The sequence below is a fragment of the Phyllostomus discolor genome, chromosome X (assembly GCF_004126475.2).
Source record: "Phyllostomus discolor isolate MPI-MPIP mPhyDis1 chromosome X, mPhyDis1.pri.v3, whole genome shotgun sequence".
Lineage (NCBI taxonomy): Eukaryota > Metazoa > Chordata > Mammalia > Chiroptera > Phyllostomidae > Phyllostomus > Phyllostomus discolor.
Window position 1 is genome coordinate 22,428,090 of NC_050198.1, and position 20,830 is coordinate 22,448,919.

At 42.1% G+C, this 20,830-nt stretch overlaps 1 protein-coding gene across 2 annotated transcripts in view; it reads right to left on the reverse strand.

Annotated features, from left to right (window-relative positions):
* The window catches only part of SRPX (sushi repeat containing protein X-linked), an 88,828-nt gene extending 68,297 nt beyond the window's left edge, over positions 1–20,531 (reverse strand). For both annotated transcript variants that reach the window (XM_036016439.1, XM_028523449.2), the window contains exon 1: positions 20,347–20,531. In XM_036016439.1, the coding sequence (XP_035872332.1) occupies positions 20,347–20,428 (82 nt within the window). In that variant the 5' untranslated portion in view covers positions 20,429–20,531. The remainder of the gene's footprint in view (positions 1–20,346) is intronic.
* Positions 20,532–20,830: the final 299 nt, after the last annotated feature.

Genomic DNA, 20,830 nt, shown 5'->3' on the forward strand with positions numbered 1-20,830 from the left:
AAACAAGCAAGTAACCCAGGGTGGGGGCCAAAATCATGGCGTAATTATTGTTATGATTTTCAGCTGTGGCAAATTCCTCTTTTTAAGTAGGATTTTGTAGCACTAATGGTACAAAGATTACACAGGTGTCAGGAAGTAAAAGTACCCTGGAGATGAGGATGAAAGAATTTTAAGAGGAAAATGAATTTTTAAGATGGATGAGAGAGGTGACTTGTTGCATAATGAATGACATTAGTAGGATATTAAGTTCTGATACCCCAGTAAAAAATCAGGGATCATACCATATGCCAATTGCCTCTTCTGCACTTTTCCCAGTTGGCTCACCACCAGAGTCATCCCTCTTCTGTACACTTTCTATAAATATTTCTTTTAAAGAAAAGTGCACAGTTCAATGAATTGTCACAAACTGAACACACCCATGTAACAGCACTCAGATCAAGAAACAGAACATGACAAGAATTGTGCCACTATCCTGACTTCTAATGCCATCACAAGTTGATTTTCTTTCATGTACTTAAAAGGTACGGAAATAGCCCTGGCTGGTGTGGCTCAGTGGATTGAGCACCTGCCTGCAAACTGAAAGGTCCCTGGTTCAATTCCTGGTAAAGGCACATGCCTGGGTTGTGGGCCAGGTCCCTGGTTGGGGGAGTGCAAGAGGCAACTGATTGATGTCTATTGCACATGGATGTTTCTCTCCCTCCCTTCCCCCCTCTCTAAAAATAAATTAATTAAATATCTTTTTAAATGATGTGGAAAGAAAGGAGTAAGCAAATTAAAAACTCAGTGTTATCTTTAGTTGTGAGTGGACTAAAAATGCAGTGTGGTATCTTCAGAGGTGAGGTTCTGTGAACAACACAGTGCCCTTCTAGAAGAGTAGAAGTGGAATGATGGAGAGGGTGCTAGGAAGCCTCCTCCAGCTCTGCCACCATGTAGCTGTATGACTGTGGCCAGCCACACCATCTCTCAGAGCCATCATTTCTTCCTGTCTAAATGTGGAGTTGGTGCATTCTACTGGAGATTTTTTAATGAAGACACAGAGTGTATCAGAAGGGAAAACTTGATTTCATGAGTGTGAGCAGGACACAGATGAGGAAGAAGATTGAACCGATAAATGACAGACTGGCTGACAAAAGGAGCTGTATCAGAACCAGGACTGGGTGCTCTAGTTGAAAAGAGCATGGTTCCACTTTAGACTTCAAACTAGATTTGTATTTCTGCAGTGTTTTTATGAGCTAATGATGAATTACATGTCAACATTGTTGGTTTACAAGAGAAGACTTCAAAAGAGCCTATTAAATGGGGGTATTTGGCTTTGTTGATGTTTTAAACAGAGTTTGGATATTAACACAAATGTTTTCTGAGCCTCAGCTATCACTAGATTTAAGCTGCAGTCAATTTCAGATGTCTGCTCAAAATAAGAATGTGTGGGTGGTTTATCTGTGATTACAAATAGCTTGGGTGGAGTAGGAAGCTAATCCAATCACCTGAGCTAGGGCCACCTAGTATATGACCTAGTCCATGCTGCAGAAAGCTGTCATCTGACCACAGTTGAAAAGAAGCCCCACAGTTCCTCACAGTTCACCCTTTTATTGATAAGTCGAAATAATTTCACTAATGCTTTGAAACTGTTTTAATGTTTGATGATGTTAATACAAGTGCCCAAACAAAAGCAATTAATTGAAACCTTTACCAAAAGCCTCATCTGCATGAAAGATCATGTTTTACTGAATCTCCTCCAATTCCACAATTTTCATTTCTCAGGCTCCAGATAGGATTGGTCATTCACTATTCAGATGAGCTAGCTAATAAAGCAGAAGAAGGGCATAAAGCATTTGATGCATAATCACTCTGCATGGTTATAGTCCTTTAATTATTAATATAGATTTATTGGCATAATATCATGAAAAAAGCTTTGGATGAAACTGGGTTTACTTAAAGAAACAAAAGTAACTCATACCTGTATCAGATATATTATCCTTTTGAACTTTCAGAGTGAGGTCATAAAATCAGTTATTTCTGACTTTTTAAATGAAAAAAATATTAAATGAAATATTAAATCTAAATATTAAATGAAAAAATTGTGATTCTTTTCTCATCCTAGTAGGCATATCTTTGGAAAGCAGAAAGTGTTTTCCAATGATGAACATTCCAATCATTTCCCTAAATTGTAACACTTATAAAGCCTCATGCAAAAGAATTTTTACCATCCAAAACAAAGTTAAAAGTTATTCATCAAGGTCTAACAATATACTTGGTACCATAGTCAAGAAAATATGGGAAAGAAATAAAAGAAGAAACAAAAGAAAGAAAGACAGAAACAAGGGAGGAAGGAAATCACCTATTTGATCACCCTGAAAAGATCAAGTAACATTAAAAAAAAAAAAAAAAAAAAAAAACAGGTCACAAGATTCTAGTTTTGGGTAAGATGGAGTAAACACACTCTACTTTGTTTTTGCTACTGAATGCAACTCAAAGACCTGAACAGAGTGTACTGACAGTTATTCTGACTCTGAAAAGTAAACATTAGCAGGCAGGCTGGAGAAGACAGAATTTGAATCAGTGGTAACTTTTACATGGGATGAACTCAAGTCAGCCCAAATACAAAAGTAGACACTGGATGCAGAGATAGAGTTCCAGAAGCAGCTCTCTATCTGTGGCTCCGAGAGTGGGAAAGGAGACTCCTAAAGCTCAGAGAGAGTGAGAAAAATCTTCCAGTTTTCTTTGTTCTCCTTTTGCTTGTTTTCTTTTCTACAGTCCCCAGGTTATCATGTGGTAGCAAAGAACAGCAGTGATAGCAGTGACAGCTAGAGCATTAGCTGCAGGGGCCTGCTGGCATCTAAAACTCTGGGTAAGGGGAACCTTTCTGATTGGAGAAGCTGTGGTCTCGAGAGAGTAAGGAGGAGCATCCACGACTTTTTGTCTCCTGTATTCCCTTGCTTGGTTAATTTTTTTCTCAATTTTTTTCTGTGTTGTTCGGGAACCTGTGGGACAAGATTATAAGGTCTAACACTCAAGGCATTGGAGTTCAAGGAGAGGAGAAAGAGTGCAGTGAAATATAGCTAAAGTGGCATTTAGAGGGAAATTTATAGCATTGAATACTTATACTAGAAAAGAGGAAAGAACTCAAAACAATAATCTAAGCTTCCACCCTTACAAAATAAAGAACAACAAAATGAAGCCAAAGCAAGAAGAAGGGAGCTAGAAGTCTTATTTTTACAACCATAATAATTATTGTTGTTATTGATTTTGATAATGTTGATTTAAGATTTTAAACCTTTCTGTAAATTTGACTAAAATAGAAAGCAACTTATGTATGTTAAAAAATTTTTAAAGTTCAACCTTATATATTTGAGAAACCTTCTCTTGATCACTTATTTAAAAATTACTGTGCAAAAATCATTCTTATCTCTGGTAAATCAGTATAGAAATATTAAATGAAAAATAAAGCAACAACAAGGGGGGTGGAAACAGGAGACGGAGGTGGGGAGAGCTAGGGTGGTAGGGAGGGGTGCGGGGAAAAGGCAGAAAACTCTACTTGAACAACAATAAAAAATGTTAAAAAAAGAAAAATAAACCAAACTTATTTGCCCCCACAAAAAAGAAAAGAAAAAGAAACTATGAGACAACACAATAGAGAAAATCAATCAAACAAAAAGCTGGTTCTTTGAAAATATTCATATAATTGATACAACTCTAACAGGACTGACAAAGAAAAACAAAGAGAAGAAACAAATTACCAGGATAAGAAGGAATAAAGCAGGGGATATCATTTCATATACTATATGTACAACTCTACACACAATTTTGAGAAGTTAGAAAAAGTGGACCAATTCCTTAAAAATCACAAATCACTACCAAAATTCACCCAGGATGAAATCAATAACCTGAATAGCCCCATAAATATTAAATAACTTAAATTTGTACTTCAAATTTCTAGGCCCAGATGATTTTACTGCTGAATTCTTCCATATATTTAAAGAAAAAATAACACCAACTCTACAAAATCTCTTCTAGAAAGTACAGGTAGAGAGTACATGTCCCAGTTCATTTTATAAGGCCAGCATTACTCTGATGCCAAAACCAGACAAAGAGATTACAAGAAAATAAAACTACAGGACAATATCTGTCATAAACATAGATGCAAAAGTACCCAATGATATATTAACAGATAAAGCCCCAAAATACATAAAAAGAATAATATACCAACATCAAGTGATATACATCCTGGAAATGTAAGGCTGGTTTACTATTAAAAAATCAATGAATAAAAAAATCACAGAGGCACAGAATCATGGAATAGACCAACAGCAGTAAGAGGGGAGGTGGGGACTGTTTGAAAGAGGGTGAAGGGATTAGCCAAAGAGCATGTATGAAGAAGCCATGAACATGGGCAATGGTGTGGGGGTTGACTATGGGACTTGGGGGAGGGCTGGGTGGAGGGGAGTGAAGGGGAAAAATTGGGACAACTGTAACGACATAAATAATATTTTAAAAAATGAATGTAATATACCACATTAACAGACTCAAGGAGAACACCCACATCATCATATCAATTGGTATCATAAAAGCATTTGACAGAATTTAACATCCTTTTATGATAAAAACTCACAGAATACTAGGAAGAGAGAGAACTTCCTCAACCTGATAAAGAGGATCTACAAAGAACCTACAATTAACATTATATTTCATGGTGAAAAACTGAATGCTTCTCCCCTATGGTTGAGAATAATGCAAAGACATCCACTCTCCATACTCTTTTTCAACATTATACAAGTAGGCCTAGCCAGTGCGATAAGATAAGAAACAAAAAAAGGCATGTAGATTGGAAAGGAAGGAGTAGATCTATCCCTATTCAAAAATGGCATGATTATCCTAAAGAATCTACAAAATAATTTCTGAGGTTAGCAAGGTTTCAAGATAAAAAGTCACAACACAAAAATCATTTGTATTTCTATATGCTAGTGAAGAACTATTAGAAAGCAAATTTTTAAATTACCATTTCCAATAGCTGCAGAAAATGATATACTTAAGCATAAACTTAACAAAACGTGTACCAGATCTATATACCTGAAAACTCCAAAATGCTAATCAAAGAAATAAAAAATGATCCCCCAAAATGAAGAGATATACTGCATCTGTGGATTGGAAGATTCAAAATAGTAAAGATCAATTCTCCCCAAATAGATCAACAGATTTACCATAATTCCAGTCAGGAACCCAGCAGGTACTTTTGGTAGATACAGACAAACTTATTCTGAAATTTCTATCAAATTTATATACAAAACAATTTTGGAAAAGAAGAAAGAAGTTGGAGGAAATACTACCCAATTTTAAGACTATTTACAAAACTATAGTAATCAAAATAATAGGGTATTGATGAAGACATAAGCACATAGATCCATAAATCAGAATAAAGAACACAGAAACAGACCTGCAAAGAAACCTGCCAATAGATTTTTGAAAAAGGTGCAAAGGTAATTCAGTGGCATTTATTATATGTCTAGTATACCTTAATAAAGCTGTTTTAAAAAAAACCCTGTGTGTTCCTCTCACAGTATTTTTTTTAACTTCAGGAATTTAGGGAATGCTAAATGCATCAAGAGGGGCCTTCGAGATTCACAGAAATGGAAAAGTATTTGGGACATTGCAGCTGTTCATTGAAGCTTCTTTTTCCAACTTTAGAAGCTAGATGAAGAATGTTCTGTTACTCCTTATTCCTTATGTAGTCAGAGTCCTTAGATTCTGGATTAAAAATACTCTATGAGAATATAACATACACATTTCAGAATATAAAATAATACATTAATTACAAATGAATTCAAAGAAAAAAATCAAGGTCAAAGTAAATCTCTTTGGTATTGATAGTACCAAGAAACACTAAAGCCCTTTGTTATGGGGCATGAAATGATGCAATTTGCTTGAAATGAAAGGACATTGGACACTTGGGGGCAGAAGAAGTGGGCAGTGAGAGGTTTCTTTATGAAGCCCTAAAAACCATGCTGGCTTGGGAAAGTATAGTAGGAGACACCCACGTCCACTTGAGCTTACAGTAAATGATCTGCCTCAAATTGCTAGTGGCCAGTGGTTACCTAACAGTCATAGCCAGCAATTTGTGGGTGTCTGTCACATAAAGTCCAGTGAAAGAGGCAGACAAAATGGATAGTCAGCCCTCTACAAGGAACAGAAATGCGTGCAAGTTGTTTTTGGGGGGGAGTTATAACCATACCTTATATTTGCTCAGTACATTACAAATCAGTAACCTAGGAGAGCAGGTGGCATTGTTCATGTTTAGCAGATAAAGTAGAAGTTAAACTGTTCAAGTTCATCCAGCTAGTAGATGGATAATGGTGTTTACCATCTTTTCATATAACCTTCTTTAGTAAAATGTCTGTTAAAATATTTTGCCCACTCTTTAAATTGGGTACTTGCCCTCTTATTATTGAGTTTAGAGAGCTCTATTATATAGTTGTATATTCTAGATAAAAGTCTTTTATCATATATGTCATTTGCAAATATTTTCTTCAGTCTGTGGTTTATCTTTCCATCCTCTTAACTATATCTTTGGAAGAATGGAAGCTTTAAATGTGGATGAAGTACAATATTTCTTTTACCTTTTATAGATTATGCTTTTGGTGTCATATCTAAGAAAGCCTTGTCTAACTCAAGCTGACAAAGATTTTCTCCCTTATTATCAAGAAGTTTTATAGTTACAGGTTTTATATTTATGTCTTATGATCTATTTTAAGTTACTTTTTCTTTAATAAAGTCTTTGCCTGTGATGGAAATGAAAAAAGAGAAGTATGGGGGAATGAGGGGTGAGGGTGTTCCTAATACCAGTAAGCACTGGAAATAAACCTGGGATATTCCCAGGAATACAGATTTACTCCATTCTATGGACTTGCAATGAATCTGGGCATGCCACATTCTGTGGCTAAGCAGTCTAACATACTTAGAGAGCTAACCTGGGGTTCAGCATTTAATCAGAATGCATGAATCAAATATCCTATGAAATTAAACTCATATTTCCAATATGCTTTTTCATGCTAGCTCTATAGTTAATTAATTGCAACCCTGACCAGAAACAATTACTGCCACTCTGCATATGCATACCATTCTCTCCACCTAAAGGGGAAGAATCTATCCATTACCACTACCACCCCAAATCTAGGCCTGCTTTGCAATTTGCTTTAACAAATAGAGTGTGACAGAGTGATGCTATGACAGTTTTGTGCCTGGACTTTAAGTGTCCTGGCAGCTTTGGCTGTCATTCCCAGGGAAGCCATCTGCATGTAAACAAGTCCATTTATTCTGTTGGAGAAAAGGACACCATGAAGAGAGAGAGATCTGAGAATGGGAGGCTGTAAAGAGGTAGTGAGAAAGGCACAGGCATCCCAGCCATTCCAATCATCCCAGGTGAACTGCTAGACATGTTAGTGGAGCCACCTTGAATCTATCTGCCCCATAAGAGCTGCCCCAGCCAACACCATGTTGAGTAGAGATGAGCCATCCCCACTGAGCCCTACCGAAACTGCAGAATCGTGAACAAATAAATGGTGGTTGCTGTTTTAAGCCGCTGAGTTTTAGAATGGTTTCTTACACAGCAACAGGTAACAAAAACACTCCCCAGGCTTCCATCATATTAGTCAGCCTTCTAGTTCACTTACTGACCTGGATAGCTCTATTTAGCAGGAATCAATTCAGCAGTAGAAAGAACTCTGAATCAGAAACCAAAATCATAGGCAAAGTTCCAGCTTAGCTATTGTTTGTATGAGTTCCCCCAAATGCACAATTAAGACAAGGTCCAAGTAGTTATTTGGGAGGAGATACCAGGAAGCACAGTGATGGACTGTGGGGAGAAGGAGACAGGGAAAGGAGAAAAGGCAGTAAATGTACTACTTAGTGGGCAACTGCTATGGGCACTGGGGCTCCATCCTGCATCCACTCTCTTTCTTATTTGCATCCCAACACCACCCTTATGTAAGTTGTTTCCCCATTAAAGCTTTTCTTAGATGCCAGTTTTAACTTTATTTTGGCCAGAAAAAGATAATGGTGGCAAGGTGGGGGAGGGTTGGCAAGAGGATGATCCTTGTTAGACATGAGCTCTAAGACAGCCGTCCTTCTACCACTGCTTCACCTGAGAGAATATTCTTCCTCTATTCAAACCTTCTGCACAAGACCTGAAAGGAAACATCAGGCAGAGCCGATGGCATCCAGAGTCTCCAGGCACTCAGTCTTTAACTAGCAAAGACAATTAAGATGACATGTGGCTTGTGGAAATTTTAATTGTGGCCATATTTTACACAGCTAACAGAAACAAAGTTAAAAGGATAACTTTATAAATGAAGGTATTACTCTCATCCAAGGGAAACATAATATATTTCTAATTTAGTCTCCCTCTGTTGTTAAATATTATGAAGGCCCAACATGTGTTCCTGCCCATTGCCTGAAGCTGGAAAAGGGAAGAAATGAGAAACAGATAGGCACCTAGATCTGAGAAGGTCATCCCAAAGCAGGGGCTCTCAACAAATACCAACTTCTGCTCCCACCAAGGGACATTCCCAAAGCCCTGGAGTCTTTTGCATTCAACAAACAGACAAAAAAGGTCTAACCTTTAAAGAAAAACCAGAGAGTGGAACCAAAGCACTAGCATATGGTCCTCTGAAGGTTTAACTGTCCTCCACAGAGGCCAACGGAGACACAGTCAAAAATCGAAGAAATGAGGGAGGCTATAGCAATGCCTTCCATAAAAGGTTCCATATCAAGGCCCTGACTGAGGCCACATGGCATCAGAGAGCACTAGAGCACATTAGGGAGATGCTGAGCTGGAGAAAAGCTCATTCCTGCACCACATTCACATCTGGGGGTGTTCAGACAGCTTTTGTTTTCTGGACCATGAGGTGATTCTGCTTCTTTTCAATTATGTTCAGAAGGCAAAAACAAATCAAGAACTCACCCATCCACATCAGCTCATGAGGTCTTAAGACCTCAACAAAGACAGAGCAAATATCTTGGCAAGGAAACTCAGGGGCTCCTCTCACCTCACCTGCAAGCCTAAACACTGCTGGGATTTTCAAACGAAGTTACAACACCACAGTTACAAACTCTGATAGCAAAGAATAAAAAAGCATTCACATCCAGACCCATGGTGGGGACACCACTGGCCACAAAATGGAATGGGGAAGGAGGAAACTCTAGAATGAGAGGGAGTGAGCTGAGCTCTAAGACAGAATGCACAGATGTCCTGTGCTGAGAGATGCTGCCTGGGGACAGGCCACAGCCTCAGATCCAAAAGCTTCCAGAGGCATTCCCATGGCCAGGAAGCCAGCAAAAGCCATTTGGATGTGGCTGCCCTGGAAAAATGAGTAAGGGATTTGGATGAGAAAAATTTGTAGAGGAAGAAAGAAGAGTATTCTGAAGAGAGACAATGTACAGAGGGGGAGAGAAATGCATCCCAAAGGCTGTTCCCAGCTTTCTTCACATTTTAATACACAAAAATACATTTTAAAGAACACATGTTTCCAACAAACAAAAGTTGGTGGCTTTCAACTGGAGAAAACTTCTAACCAAGCGTGCCCACAGCTGTTTAGCAGGGCAGATGTGAGACAGATGATGTTATCCAAAGGTTGTTTTTAATTCTTTCCTTTTCCCCCCTTGAGCCTGCAATGGTCACTGCCACCAGTAAACGTTTCAGGAAACCTAATTTCATGTTCCCAAATGTCTTGTCCTAAAACCAAAAACACAGTTTCTCTTAAAAACAACAAAAGGGAAACACTAGTATAATGAGATACTCTGAGAAAATTTGGAAATGTTCTCACATTTGAGAGTGCACCAGAATCACTTGGAAGGTTTGTTAAAACACACTGTCAGGCCACCTTCCCTTATCCCCAGATTCAGTAGCTCTGGAGTGGGACTCGAGAATTTACATATCTAACAAGTTCCCATGTACTACTGCTGGTCTGGGGACCATACTTTGAGAGTCTGTGGTCCCTACTATTTCCCACTGTCCTCTACCAAAGGGTAACAAAGTACAGTAGTGTATCAATGACCCTGAGCAGCCCTGAAATCAAGAAACCTACTTAACCAAGCATTTCTCAACTTATTTGCAATGCATTCTACTGCCCATAGGACATCTGTGAAACTCTCCAGGAAGCAGTGCTTTGAGGAAGCCACTTTTAGAAATGTTCTATTGGGCATGTTCCTGATCAGAAGCAAGATTACAGGCTCCTGAAGGAACAGCAACCTGCGAGAGACAGATGTCCAAGTCAAGCCCTCAGCATCAATCTGGGGTAAGGGCAGTGGAGGGCTGTGGGCCACATCACCTACCAAAATCCTTGGCAGGGCAGTATAGCTGGAGTGAACTGAGCCTGCTGCCCAGAAATCAGGCAGCATCAAGGAAGTCTGCCAGTGGATAGCAAGGGTCAGTCCACCTCTAGCTTTGGATTAGGATGGCAGGCCCTAGCCAAGAATTGGCAAGAATAAAATAGGGACCTAGTTTCTATGGGGTCTGAGGTATCAGGAGCTACCAAGCCTCCAACATGGAGAACAATTCACCCACTTATCTGTCAGATAAATTAACAATACGGTGTACAATGTTAGTGACAGCATGCTGGCCCAGACATCTTTAAAGACTCCTGCCTAAGGCTAAGATGAGTCCTGAGCCAAGTCTCATGGTGAAGGAGAAGTAGCCCCAAACACCTAGGGATCTTGTTAAAAGGTAGGTTCTGATTTATTAAGTCTGAGGTAAGTTTCAAGATTCTGCATTTTGTAAAGCTCCCAGGTTGGTTCTCTGTCTATACTTTGTGTAGCAAGACCCTAGTTTAGAGGTTGGCAAATCTCTTCTGTAAAGAGCCAAATAAATACTTTCAGCTTACAGAACATACTTTCAGGCCATACAGTTAGTCTCTGTCACAGCTACTCAACGCTGCCATTGTATCACCCAGTAGCCATAGACTATACCCAAATGAATAACTGTGGCACAGTGCTAATGACACTGGCATTTGAATTTCATAGAATTTTCATGCATTATGAAATATTCTTCTCCTTTTCATTTTTCAACCATTTTAAAATTGAAAAACCATTCATAGCTCACTGGTCATACAAAACCAGGAGGTGGGCCATATTTGGTCTGCCCTGAACTCAGTTTGCAGATCCCTGCCCTAGATGAATAGTCCCTAACCCAGATCAGCAAAAAAGAATACACAGAGGTGGGGTCCGACAACCCCATTTCATCAAACTCCCCAGGTCATCCAAATACAGCATGTCCAAATGCCACTACTTATTTAAGGACCCCTTGAAAAGGTGGGAAGCCCCTTTTAGTGATGTTAACAGTTCAACCTTTCTGACTTGCCCCATTCATGAGGCTGGGCAGGGGGAGGGGGACTTAACGTGAAGGGCTAGGTGTGCTGTCCTAACTTTCCCATTGGCATCTATCTCACTCATCCTCCAAGTGCTGCCTCCTCCCTAGTCCCAGAAGCATTGGTTTCTGGTATAAAAAGACGTATAGTCACTGTGTCTTTAAGGGCTGGTCTGTTCCAGTGAGTCTCAGCCCCAGAACTAGGTCTTGTAAGAGAGGTAGGACTGTCTCTAACCCCACTCCTGTGGCTCTCTTAAGAGCTGAAGTGTTTTTTAAGGTCCAGCTTAGCTTCAGGGCAAAACCATGCAAGGACCCTGTTAGCAGTCATTGAAGACATGCTTGGCTGCTGCTGGAGGTTAGGCCAGGCAGGGGCTGTACTCCTGGCAGGACTACTTAATACGAGATGAAGTCAGGGGCCCTCTGAGGGTTGGGGTTGTTTTTCAGTTAGAGAATGGAGTAGGATCCTAAAGGCTGTACATGCTTATCTCAGGAATGTCAGAGACGGCAAAGGAAGTCTAAAGGATACAGTGATGAAGGCAAAGCTAACAGGAAAAGGGAGAGAGGAGGGGAAGGGAGTGTGATAGTTATAAACAGGCAAGCCACCGGGTCTTGGCAAAAGACTACACTCATTCATCATACCAGTACTTCTCAAATTTCACTGTGTATAAGAATCATTCAAAGGATCTTGTTAAAATGCACATGCTGATTTGGCAGGTCTTGGGTAGGGCCTGAGTTTCTGCATTTCTGACTTGCTCCCAGGTAATCCAAGGATTCAAGCATGCAAGAATGATGCTGGCATGCAAGCACAACTTTTTGTTTTGTTTTGTTTAAATAGTCAAAAGGTATAAGAGAATATGAGGTCCATACCTCTATCCCACCTGGAGCTATGGTCATCCAGGACTGCCACACATATGGTTGTTCAGGGAGTTCCTTATACCACAGCATCCACCGTCATACCCACCAAAAGAGCAAGCAGGGTTTCAAATCATCCTGTGTCCACTCTCCAAGTGTGGAGTCCTAGACCCTGAAGTATGCCTCCTGACCAAGCCCTGTGTCCACAGAATCACATGTGCCCAAAAAGCATCTTGTTCTAATTCTCTTAAAGGTGCCTTATGGGTTACCAATGGCCCTGCAGCTAGCAGTCACAGAGTGGTAGGCACTCTTAAATGACTCTTGCCAGTACTCCACCACAGGTGGCAGAACAGACATTGCTTTGTCACTTAGCCCTTGACTGGAAGCTGTTAATGAGCTAAGATAAAGTGACATCACTTAATCAAAATGACAGATAATATCAACAATTGGAGAGAATGCAGAGAAACTGGAACCATCATACATTGCTAGCAAAAATGTAAAATGGTGCAACTGTAAAATGGTGCAAATGTAAAATGGTGCTCTGGGAAACAGACTGGCAGTTCCTCAAATGGTTAAACATAGAGCTACCTTATGGCCTAGCAATTCCACTCCTAGGTATATACCCAAGAAAAATGAAAACATATGTCCACACAGAAACTTGTACATGAATATTCATTATAGCATCACTCATAATCAAACAGTGGACAAAATGTCCATCAATTGATAAATGGACAGATACAATGTGGTCTACCCATAGAATGGAATATAATTTGACCACAAAAAGGAGTCAAGTACTGATACCTGCTACAACACTAATGAATCTTGAAAACATTATGCTAAATGAAAGAAGCCAGACAGAAAAGAACAAATATCATGTGATTCCATTTATATGTAATGTTAAGGATAGGCAAATATAGAGACAGAAATAGAAGACTGGTTGCGTAGGGCTGGGGCAGGGCTAGGGAGTGATGGAGAAGGGCTGTGGGTTTTGTTTTGATGGTAATGAAAATGCTCTAAAATTGTGGTAACATACAACTCTGTGACTATGCTAAAAATCACTGAATTGGTTTAAATGAGTAGGGTATGGTATGCGAATGATACCTCTATCAAGCTGTTAAAAATGTTATCACATATCAGTTGGGGAACTTAAAGCAAGTAGCATAGGGAGAGAGTGTTTGGGACCTCGACAAAAGGCGGCAGGAACTGGCTATGGGACAGCAACTTCTCAGAACCCTTGAAGAATATGCAAGCAGCTGCACGTTGCGACTCTGAGATTGTAGCCACATGTGGATATGAACAACTATGCTGAAATATAACCTAGACAGGGGCTCAGTGAGTGCATGCAGCATGATCAATTTTTGGCTGCCTATCCCTGGTGTGTAGCATGGTCCTCACATGTAGTGGCCTTTCAAGTTGAATACCGCCTGTGGTAGAGTGAAGGGAATTCTGGAGTCACTAGACTGTGTTCAAAACCCAGCTCTTCTTCTGACTCCCTGTGTTTCCCCAGAGAAATCCCTTCAACTGGCTAAGCCTCAGAGGGTCATAACTAAGAAGCACGTTGCTACATCTCAGCACACCTCCCACTCTGAAGTTCCACAGTTACCTGAATTAGGTGGTCCATGCAGGAAAGCATGGATATGGGTGAAAAACTCTTGTGGGAAATTAAGTCTGAGACACCCATCCAGCAGGTCAGGACTAGCCAGAGGTGTGCTCCCCAGCAGATTTCATTCCATAGATCTACCAAGAGCCTTCTGGGAGCCAGGTCCCTACTAGGCCCTGAGGACACAAAATAAAGAAGATTCCAGTACCTGCTCCTTTGGTCAGGGGCATCAGAGCCATACACATCTAATGGTGAAACAAGATGATTCTAACCTTTGGAAAGCTGAATTAAAATCTAAGTGAAAAGAGAATTTCAGCATTGGATATTTAAAGGAATTAGAGCCTTTGCTGACAAATGCTGAGTCAGTGGCAATAAGTCAGAGTTCCCACGAGGATAGCCACTCTGGGGGCAGAGTCTCAGAAGGTGAGGCATGTCAACACTTCTTCACCACTCCACAATGAGCCTGCCAAACCCTTGCTCAATTCTCACCCCATGGCCTTAATTTAAGCAGTGCTTTTGAACATTCTTGGATCCTGGAACTGGCAGGGTCATTCAGCTCAGCCACCCACACAGTAAGTGGCAGGCCACAGCCCTCTGTCCAAGGATCCTGGGGTGCAATAGGCATTGAAGAAATAGATGCACACTAAGCACAACTGGACAGACACTGCAAACAGCCAGTGACAGCCTGGGAAACAAGTTGCTGATGCATATGAGCCATCACACTGCAGGTCACTGTAAGAGCAGGGAAGAAGAAATAGTGCAGGGATATTTCAAGGCTAAGGCAAACAGCCCTCTCCCAAATTCTACATTGGGGTCTGTTTGACTATTACCCATAAAAATAGTTTTAAACCCAACATACTCAATTTCAACCCCAAACCTCTGGGAGAATCCAAGCTATTGTATCCAAACCCATTTATCGTCTTCCTGGAGAACAATACATAAAGAAACATCCAGTATGAGCTAAGGATTATGGGTGAGTGAATCACTGAGCCAGAGAATGACTGATCCAGAGGTTTTCAAGGCCAGAGCGCCACGCAACTATAAGATCCAGGTGCAACCAATTATCATCTGGAAAACTTGGGAGCTTAGCAATGCTACCAATGACTTTTCTCTTGCACAAGCTTATCCTTAAATCTTTATCTGAAAATCTTGTCCCTGGAACTCCCTGGAGTCTCTAAGTCTCCTAGGGTGATTGGAATCCCAGAGCCTCAGCAATTACTTATGCCCTGAATTGTTGCCTGCTCAGATGCATCTTTTGTTCAGGGTACTGCAAATTTCCTGACATTTTGCTATCCTGCATTCCATTTTCTTTGGGAATCATCCTCTTGGAAATTCTGGTTAAATCCTACTGGGATATTTGAAATATAATGCATTGATTTCCTGCCACACTTACTTCAATCAATCAATTCACAAATACTGACTAAAGACCCTCTCCCATGTCCCATAAACTGTGCTAAGTTGAGGGTGGGGGGGTACAACCATTGCCAGCCCAGGCCTGAAGGCAATTCCAATCTATGATTATGTCTGCTTTGTTTGATGTTGCTTTTTAAATGAGGAGAACAGGAAATTGTACCACTGGTTATAACTTGAGGCTACCTGATCATTGGTTCAATCAAAGTTTCCCTATTCTGGAAATTTCATCTTACATTGTATGTTGATTTTTGTGCCTACTAAGTGCACATTCTCTCAAAGAATTCACAGAGATGATCTAGTGAGCAGTGGTTTTGAACTGGGTTAGGGCCTTCTCCCCAGAAAAAAGGACACCCACACAAATTTTTGTTTCCAATTTCAGAATGTTCTTACAGAAGCCCACAGGTCTCCTATTTTAACCTTTCATGGGCCTGTAGTGCCACTATCTTTGGCATGAGCATCTATCAGCATCATTCTTCAATAACTAGGCCCAATGTCCCTGCATGGCTACTCTCTGCACTTCTAGGCCTGTCAACCCACCTGTGTTATAACATTTACTACCTTAACCTTCAGTGTCTATTTCTCCATAAGACAGAAAGCTTCTGATGGAAGGAATTCCCTCTTCTTCCTCATCCTGGTATCCCAAGCACCCCATCATTTAGTGTCTACTTTGAAAAGTAAGTCTCTGGATGGAGCCCATGTTTCCTGGGAGAAGGCAAAAACTGGTTCCGTTTCAGAACTATATTCAAATATCCAAGAGAAAGGTTTAGGCTTAAAACCTCTAAAACAGTGGCCCATAAAAGCTGACAGTCAATACATCATACAATTGAAAATCAAGGGGCTGGCCCAAGAAACTGCCTATGAACTGGAACTCAGGAGAGGTTATTATTCACACTGGTTTTGGGGAAGTGAATCTTTAATCTGGGTATTAATCAGAACTTGGCTGCTACAATTTTATACTACGCTATAGCTTGTCAAAAGTAAACCTTCTTCTGCTTAAGCTCAATCTTCACTTTCAATTACCCATTTTAGTTGTGTTCTCTGAAAGGGGAATTAATGTAGCACACATTTGCGTTTACTAAGGAAACCATTCAACTTCTTTGGAAGGGGCCATAGCAAAGTGGCCAACAAAAACAATAAATACAAACTCCAGCTTGTGGCTGCAGTCAGACTCTCATCTTACAGCCCCCAACAGAGAAAGTTATTGCTTCAACAGAGGGTGTTCATGGATTTAAATGCAAGCTCTACAGCCAGTAAGCCATAGTCTCTATGTATGCAGATGGTGGCACAAAGCCCTGTTTCCCTGCACATGTGTTTCTCTCAGCAACTTTTCTTTCCAATGGCCAACACCCAAATTACAAGGAACTATTAAATCAGTATGCACAAATATCCACCTGGCTTAAGGGGCTCAATTAGGCAATGTGAGAAATATAAAGAAGGGTAAGACATAGCACTGCCCTGCCTTTAAGAGCTCAGAATGCAGAAATACAGATATATCTCGTTTTATTTTGATTCACTTTATTGCACTTCATAGATGTGGCTTTTGTTTTTTTACAAATTAAAGGCAAGATGCCCACACTAGCAAAAAGATTATGACTCACTTTATTGTGATTCTTTGTTTATTGTGGTGCTCTGGAACCAAACCTGCAATATCTCTGATGTCTGCCTATATAGCGGAGCAGATAAATGACTATAAAGTATGGTGTGCATGATAAATACCATGAGAGAGACATGAAGCACTGTGGGTCCTTAAAGGAAATCAGAAGCTTCTCATTCAAGGGATCAAGACAAAGTTTCATCGAAATGGGGGTGTCACTGAATGATGGGTTGAATTTGGACAGACTGGTGGTTGGGGGAAAGCAGTCCAGGTCCAGGAAGCAGTAATACCAGGAAGTGTTCTCCCACTTCTTGAGTGACATTTTTCGGTCACTCCAGTTCTATAAAAACAGTTAAACTATTTCAGTCAGACTTTAGGAAACCAGGTGAGAAAGACTAGAAAATTAGGATGGAAGCAAATTGCATAGTCCCATGAGAACAGCTAAGAATGTTCTACTTAACTTTGGACAGAACCTGGAGCTGTTGCTTGCCATCTTTGAATAGGAAAGTAAAGTGATAAAAATGGTACTAAAGTAAAACTGTATACTTAAAAGTCCAGAATTTGTGCCAAAATGAATAGAATGAGTTAGAATAACAGAAACTAAAGGTGTGAATGTTGTATTAATGATAAAAAAAGAAAGGGGCTGTATTTCAATTGTGATGTGAGGACTGACAAGGCTGGAAGTTTGAAGATGGTGCTTTAAATGGTTTCTGGTGTCTCTTAGAGTTCATAAGTCTGTGAAATAAGAACAAGCAATACCAATACACTATACCGAAAGCATTCTCAGTGAAGAAGATGCCAGGTGAAAATGTCCTGCTCTCCTCAGCATTCTCCTTTTTAATGCAGAGTAATTTTGTCATCTGATTACATGTTTTAAATACAAAGAGCGATTTCCAGCCTAGCCTGAGACTTTAATTGTATATCCTGAGCCAGGTGTTCAGTTCCTAATATTTATATCCAAATGTGGCATTTCAGAAGACTGCTTTGGCTGGTATGGTCTGGTTTGGCTTTCCTGACTGGCCAAACCACACTACTTTAACCTCCTTTCTCCAGGTGTAAGATTCATGCAGCCTTTCCTAGTGGCCGCAGCACTCATTCCTGCCTTCTGTGAGCACTGCTTACAGAAAGAAGAAGGTAAAGATCGTCCAAAATCTCAGCTGTAAATAAGGTTTCAAGAGTTCATTTAAGAAGAGAATCAAAACCCCTACCCTTATAGGCATGCAAACACAATCATATGTAAATAACTTGGCAATGGACTTTCCATGCATTTCATGGTTTGTTTGTTTGTTTTAGATACTGTGTCTTTGCTAGGCTACAAAGAATAAATCAGAGGGTCAGAAAAGCTGCATCAAATTCAAAGATGGAAGAGCTCCAGACACTTTCTAAGGGTGGAAATGGGAAGGATTTACTCTCATTCTGACAAGATTTGCCATTAAATCTCAACTGGTTATATAATCAGGAGGCTGAGTGGGGCCCTAAATAGGCTTCTTACCTTCTCTCTTACTGGAGACATGCTGTCCACTTGCTAAGAAGGTGCCTCTAAAATGATCTTCAAAGTCTGTCAGCCAGCACTTACAGTGAACTCAGCTGACATGACTTGCCTCAGGACCTGCTGACCTAGGGCATCTCCCCTCCCCAGCCTACTAAAACCTCTGGCTTGGAGTGAAATCCCACCCTTGAATTCAATAGCTCCAGCAGATCACATTTCCTTAGAGACCCCATGGGGACGAGCCAAGAGAGAGCTCAAGGGGGGTGCTTTGAAAGCCTCCCCAACCAGCTTCTGCTCATTTGGGGTCTCAGGAGAGCCTGAGGGCTAGTGAGGAATCAGTGTAGGGGGTGGCAAGGAGGAGGGAGGTGGCCTCCAGTAGGGGGCAACTCACAGGCTATCCGAGGAACCAGGCCAGCCAGGGCCAGGTCCCTAAAGACTGAGAGGGGTGAGCACCCACCCTGGCAAACCCATGATTCTGTGGATGGCTGGGCTCTGACAGCAAGCTACACTATACAAGGGTAGAAGCTGAGAGGAAAGAGAGCAGAGGGCATGGTAAGGGAGGGATGGTGACCAGATGGAAAATGAGAAGAGGCCCCTTGGCTGAGAAAGGCTCCAGCAGATGTGCGGGTAGCTCAGAAAAGCCTCTTAATTCAGAGTACAATTGCCTCTAGCTAGTTTCTCAACTCCCCACTGCTCCCCATAGGCTGCTTCTTGCCCAGTACTGACTTCCCTTTCCCCTCTGGGTTCATTTTAATCTGACTCCTGCTAAAGGGGGTGGGGGGCATTATCACACCATGGGAATGGCACTTGTCTGGCACTGAGGATAAAGTCTCCTTTACACTTTGCCCTGAATCAGTTCCTACCAAACAGCTTAAACTTACAAGAGTCAGCTCAAAACACAAATGTTCCTGTTTATCACTTCACACATTTGTTTGACTCATTCATTTGGGGATGTGCAGAGAATTTCCAGCAGCCATCCCTACATCTCCCAAGCACACAGTCTGGGAAACACCCCACCCCTTCCCTGCCTTCATCCTTCATCTAGAAGTCAGTATGTTTGTTTCTCAGATCCCAAGTTTAAACTGCCCACGATGCTGAACGCAAAGCCAAATATTTGCACACCCTATACTCCACACCAACCACTTTCTATTAACACTAAAATAAAGTGGGGTCATGGATTTCTTCTCCATTCTAGGTCATGGGTGCATCCACGTTGCCCTGCTCCCCTCAAGCTCTCTGCTAACCTAAGTAAGACTCCCTGATGAAGGAATAGGCTGGAGGTGTTTAAAGGACATCTCCAAAGAAGGTTTTGCCAGTACCAGGAGATCCCTAATAAGTACCAGGGTTCCTTTAGATGCTAGAGGCCACGCCTTCCAGCAACAAGAAACCACATCTTCTAGGGCCCTGGAGCAGCTTCTAGCAGAGCCACGCCTGTGTAGCCCTTTTTCCCTAGAGCTATTCCAACGCATGCCTCATGTCACCACTCTCAGCTGGCACCTCTCTCCCAGAGGCGCACATTTTCTTGGAACCCCCAGAAGCGGGGAGCAGGAGAGACCCTGCTTGTTCTGTCCAAAAGAGTCCCTTCACAGTGAAGGTGCCTGTAGCCCTAGGGGATGGCCTGGAACCTTGTGTGGGTGGGGGTAGGAGCTCCTTTCAAGATAATCTGCCAGTCCCTTGGGCCCCGGCCCTGAGCATCTGTGTGAGAGGCAAAAGTCTGGGTGGTAGGAAACTTGCCCGAGATCAAACTTCCTCTGAGTAGCCTACTGCGCCAACTTGGGTTTGCTTGGACCCCTGGAACCCCAGACGCAGAGGGTACTCAGGCTCCAGGCACCCTGAAGGCGCTAGGCGCCTGGCGAGGGGCCGGCAGTGGGCTCTCCCCTCCCGGTGCCCAGACTCGAGCCCTGCTCCGTGTCACCCCCTCCCCAGGAAGGGAAAAAGGAGTTCGTGGCAAACAAAGGGCACCCCCCCCACCACGCACCTCCCTCTGTTCAGAGCGGAGGGTTCCCGGTGCCCAGCTAGGGAGGGTGCCCCGCCTCCGGCCCTACCTGGGAAGCCCTGGCTCAGAGGGACCAGCAGAAGCAGGACCAGCAGCAATGGGGGTAGCAGCTGCAATGCCGGGCTCCCCATGGCGCGCGGGCGCTCAGTTTGGCCCTGCAGCGCAGCGCGCTTCCCTGGCGGGCAGAGACAGACCAGACTGAGGGGCTGAGCGGCCAGCGGATGGCTGAGCTGGAAAACTCCTCCTCTCTCGCTTCTCTCCCTCCCTTCAGTTGGGGCCTGCCCTCCTTCCTCCGCCTCCAGGGAACGCTGGCGCGGTTTGGGGCTCCCACCCACCCTCTTCTTTTGTGCCAGTGCTTCCTCTGGAAGCAGAGCTGATCGCCCCCCACCCCCGCACCACCAGAGCACTCCAGGGGTATCTTTCTGTTCTCCCATGCAAGCCCTCTCACCAGAATATACACACTGGTGGCCCAACTGCCTCCAGGATCATGGGCCCCTAGCACAATGTCATTTGTGTAAGAAGCTGCATGAGTC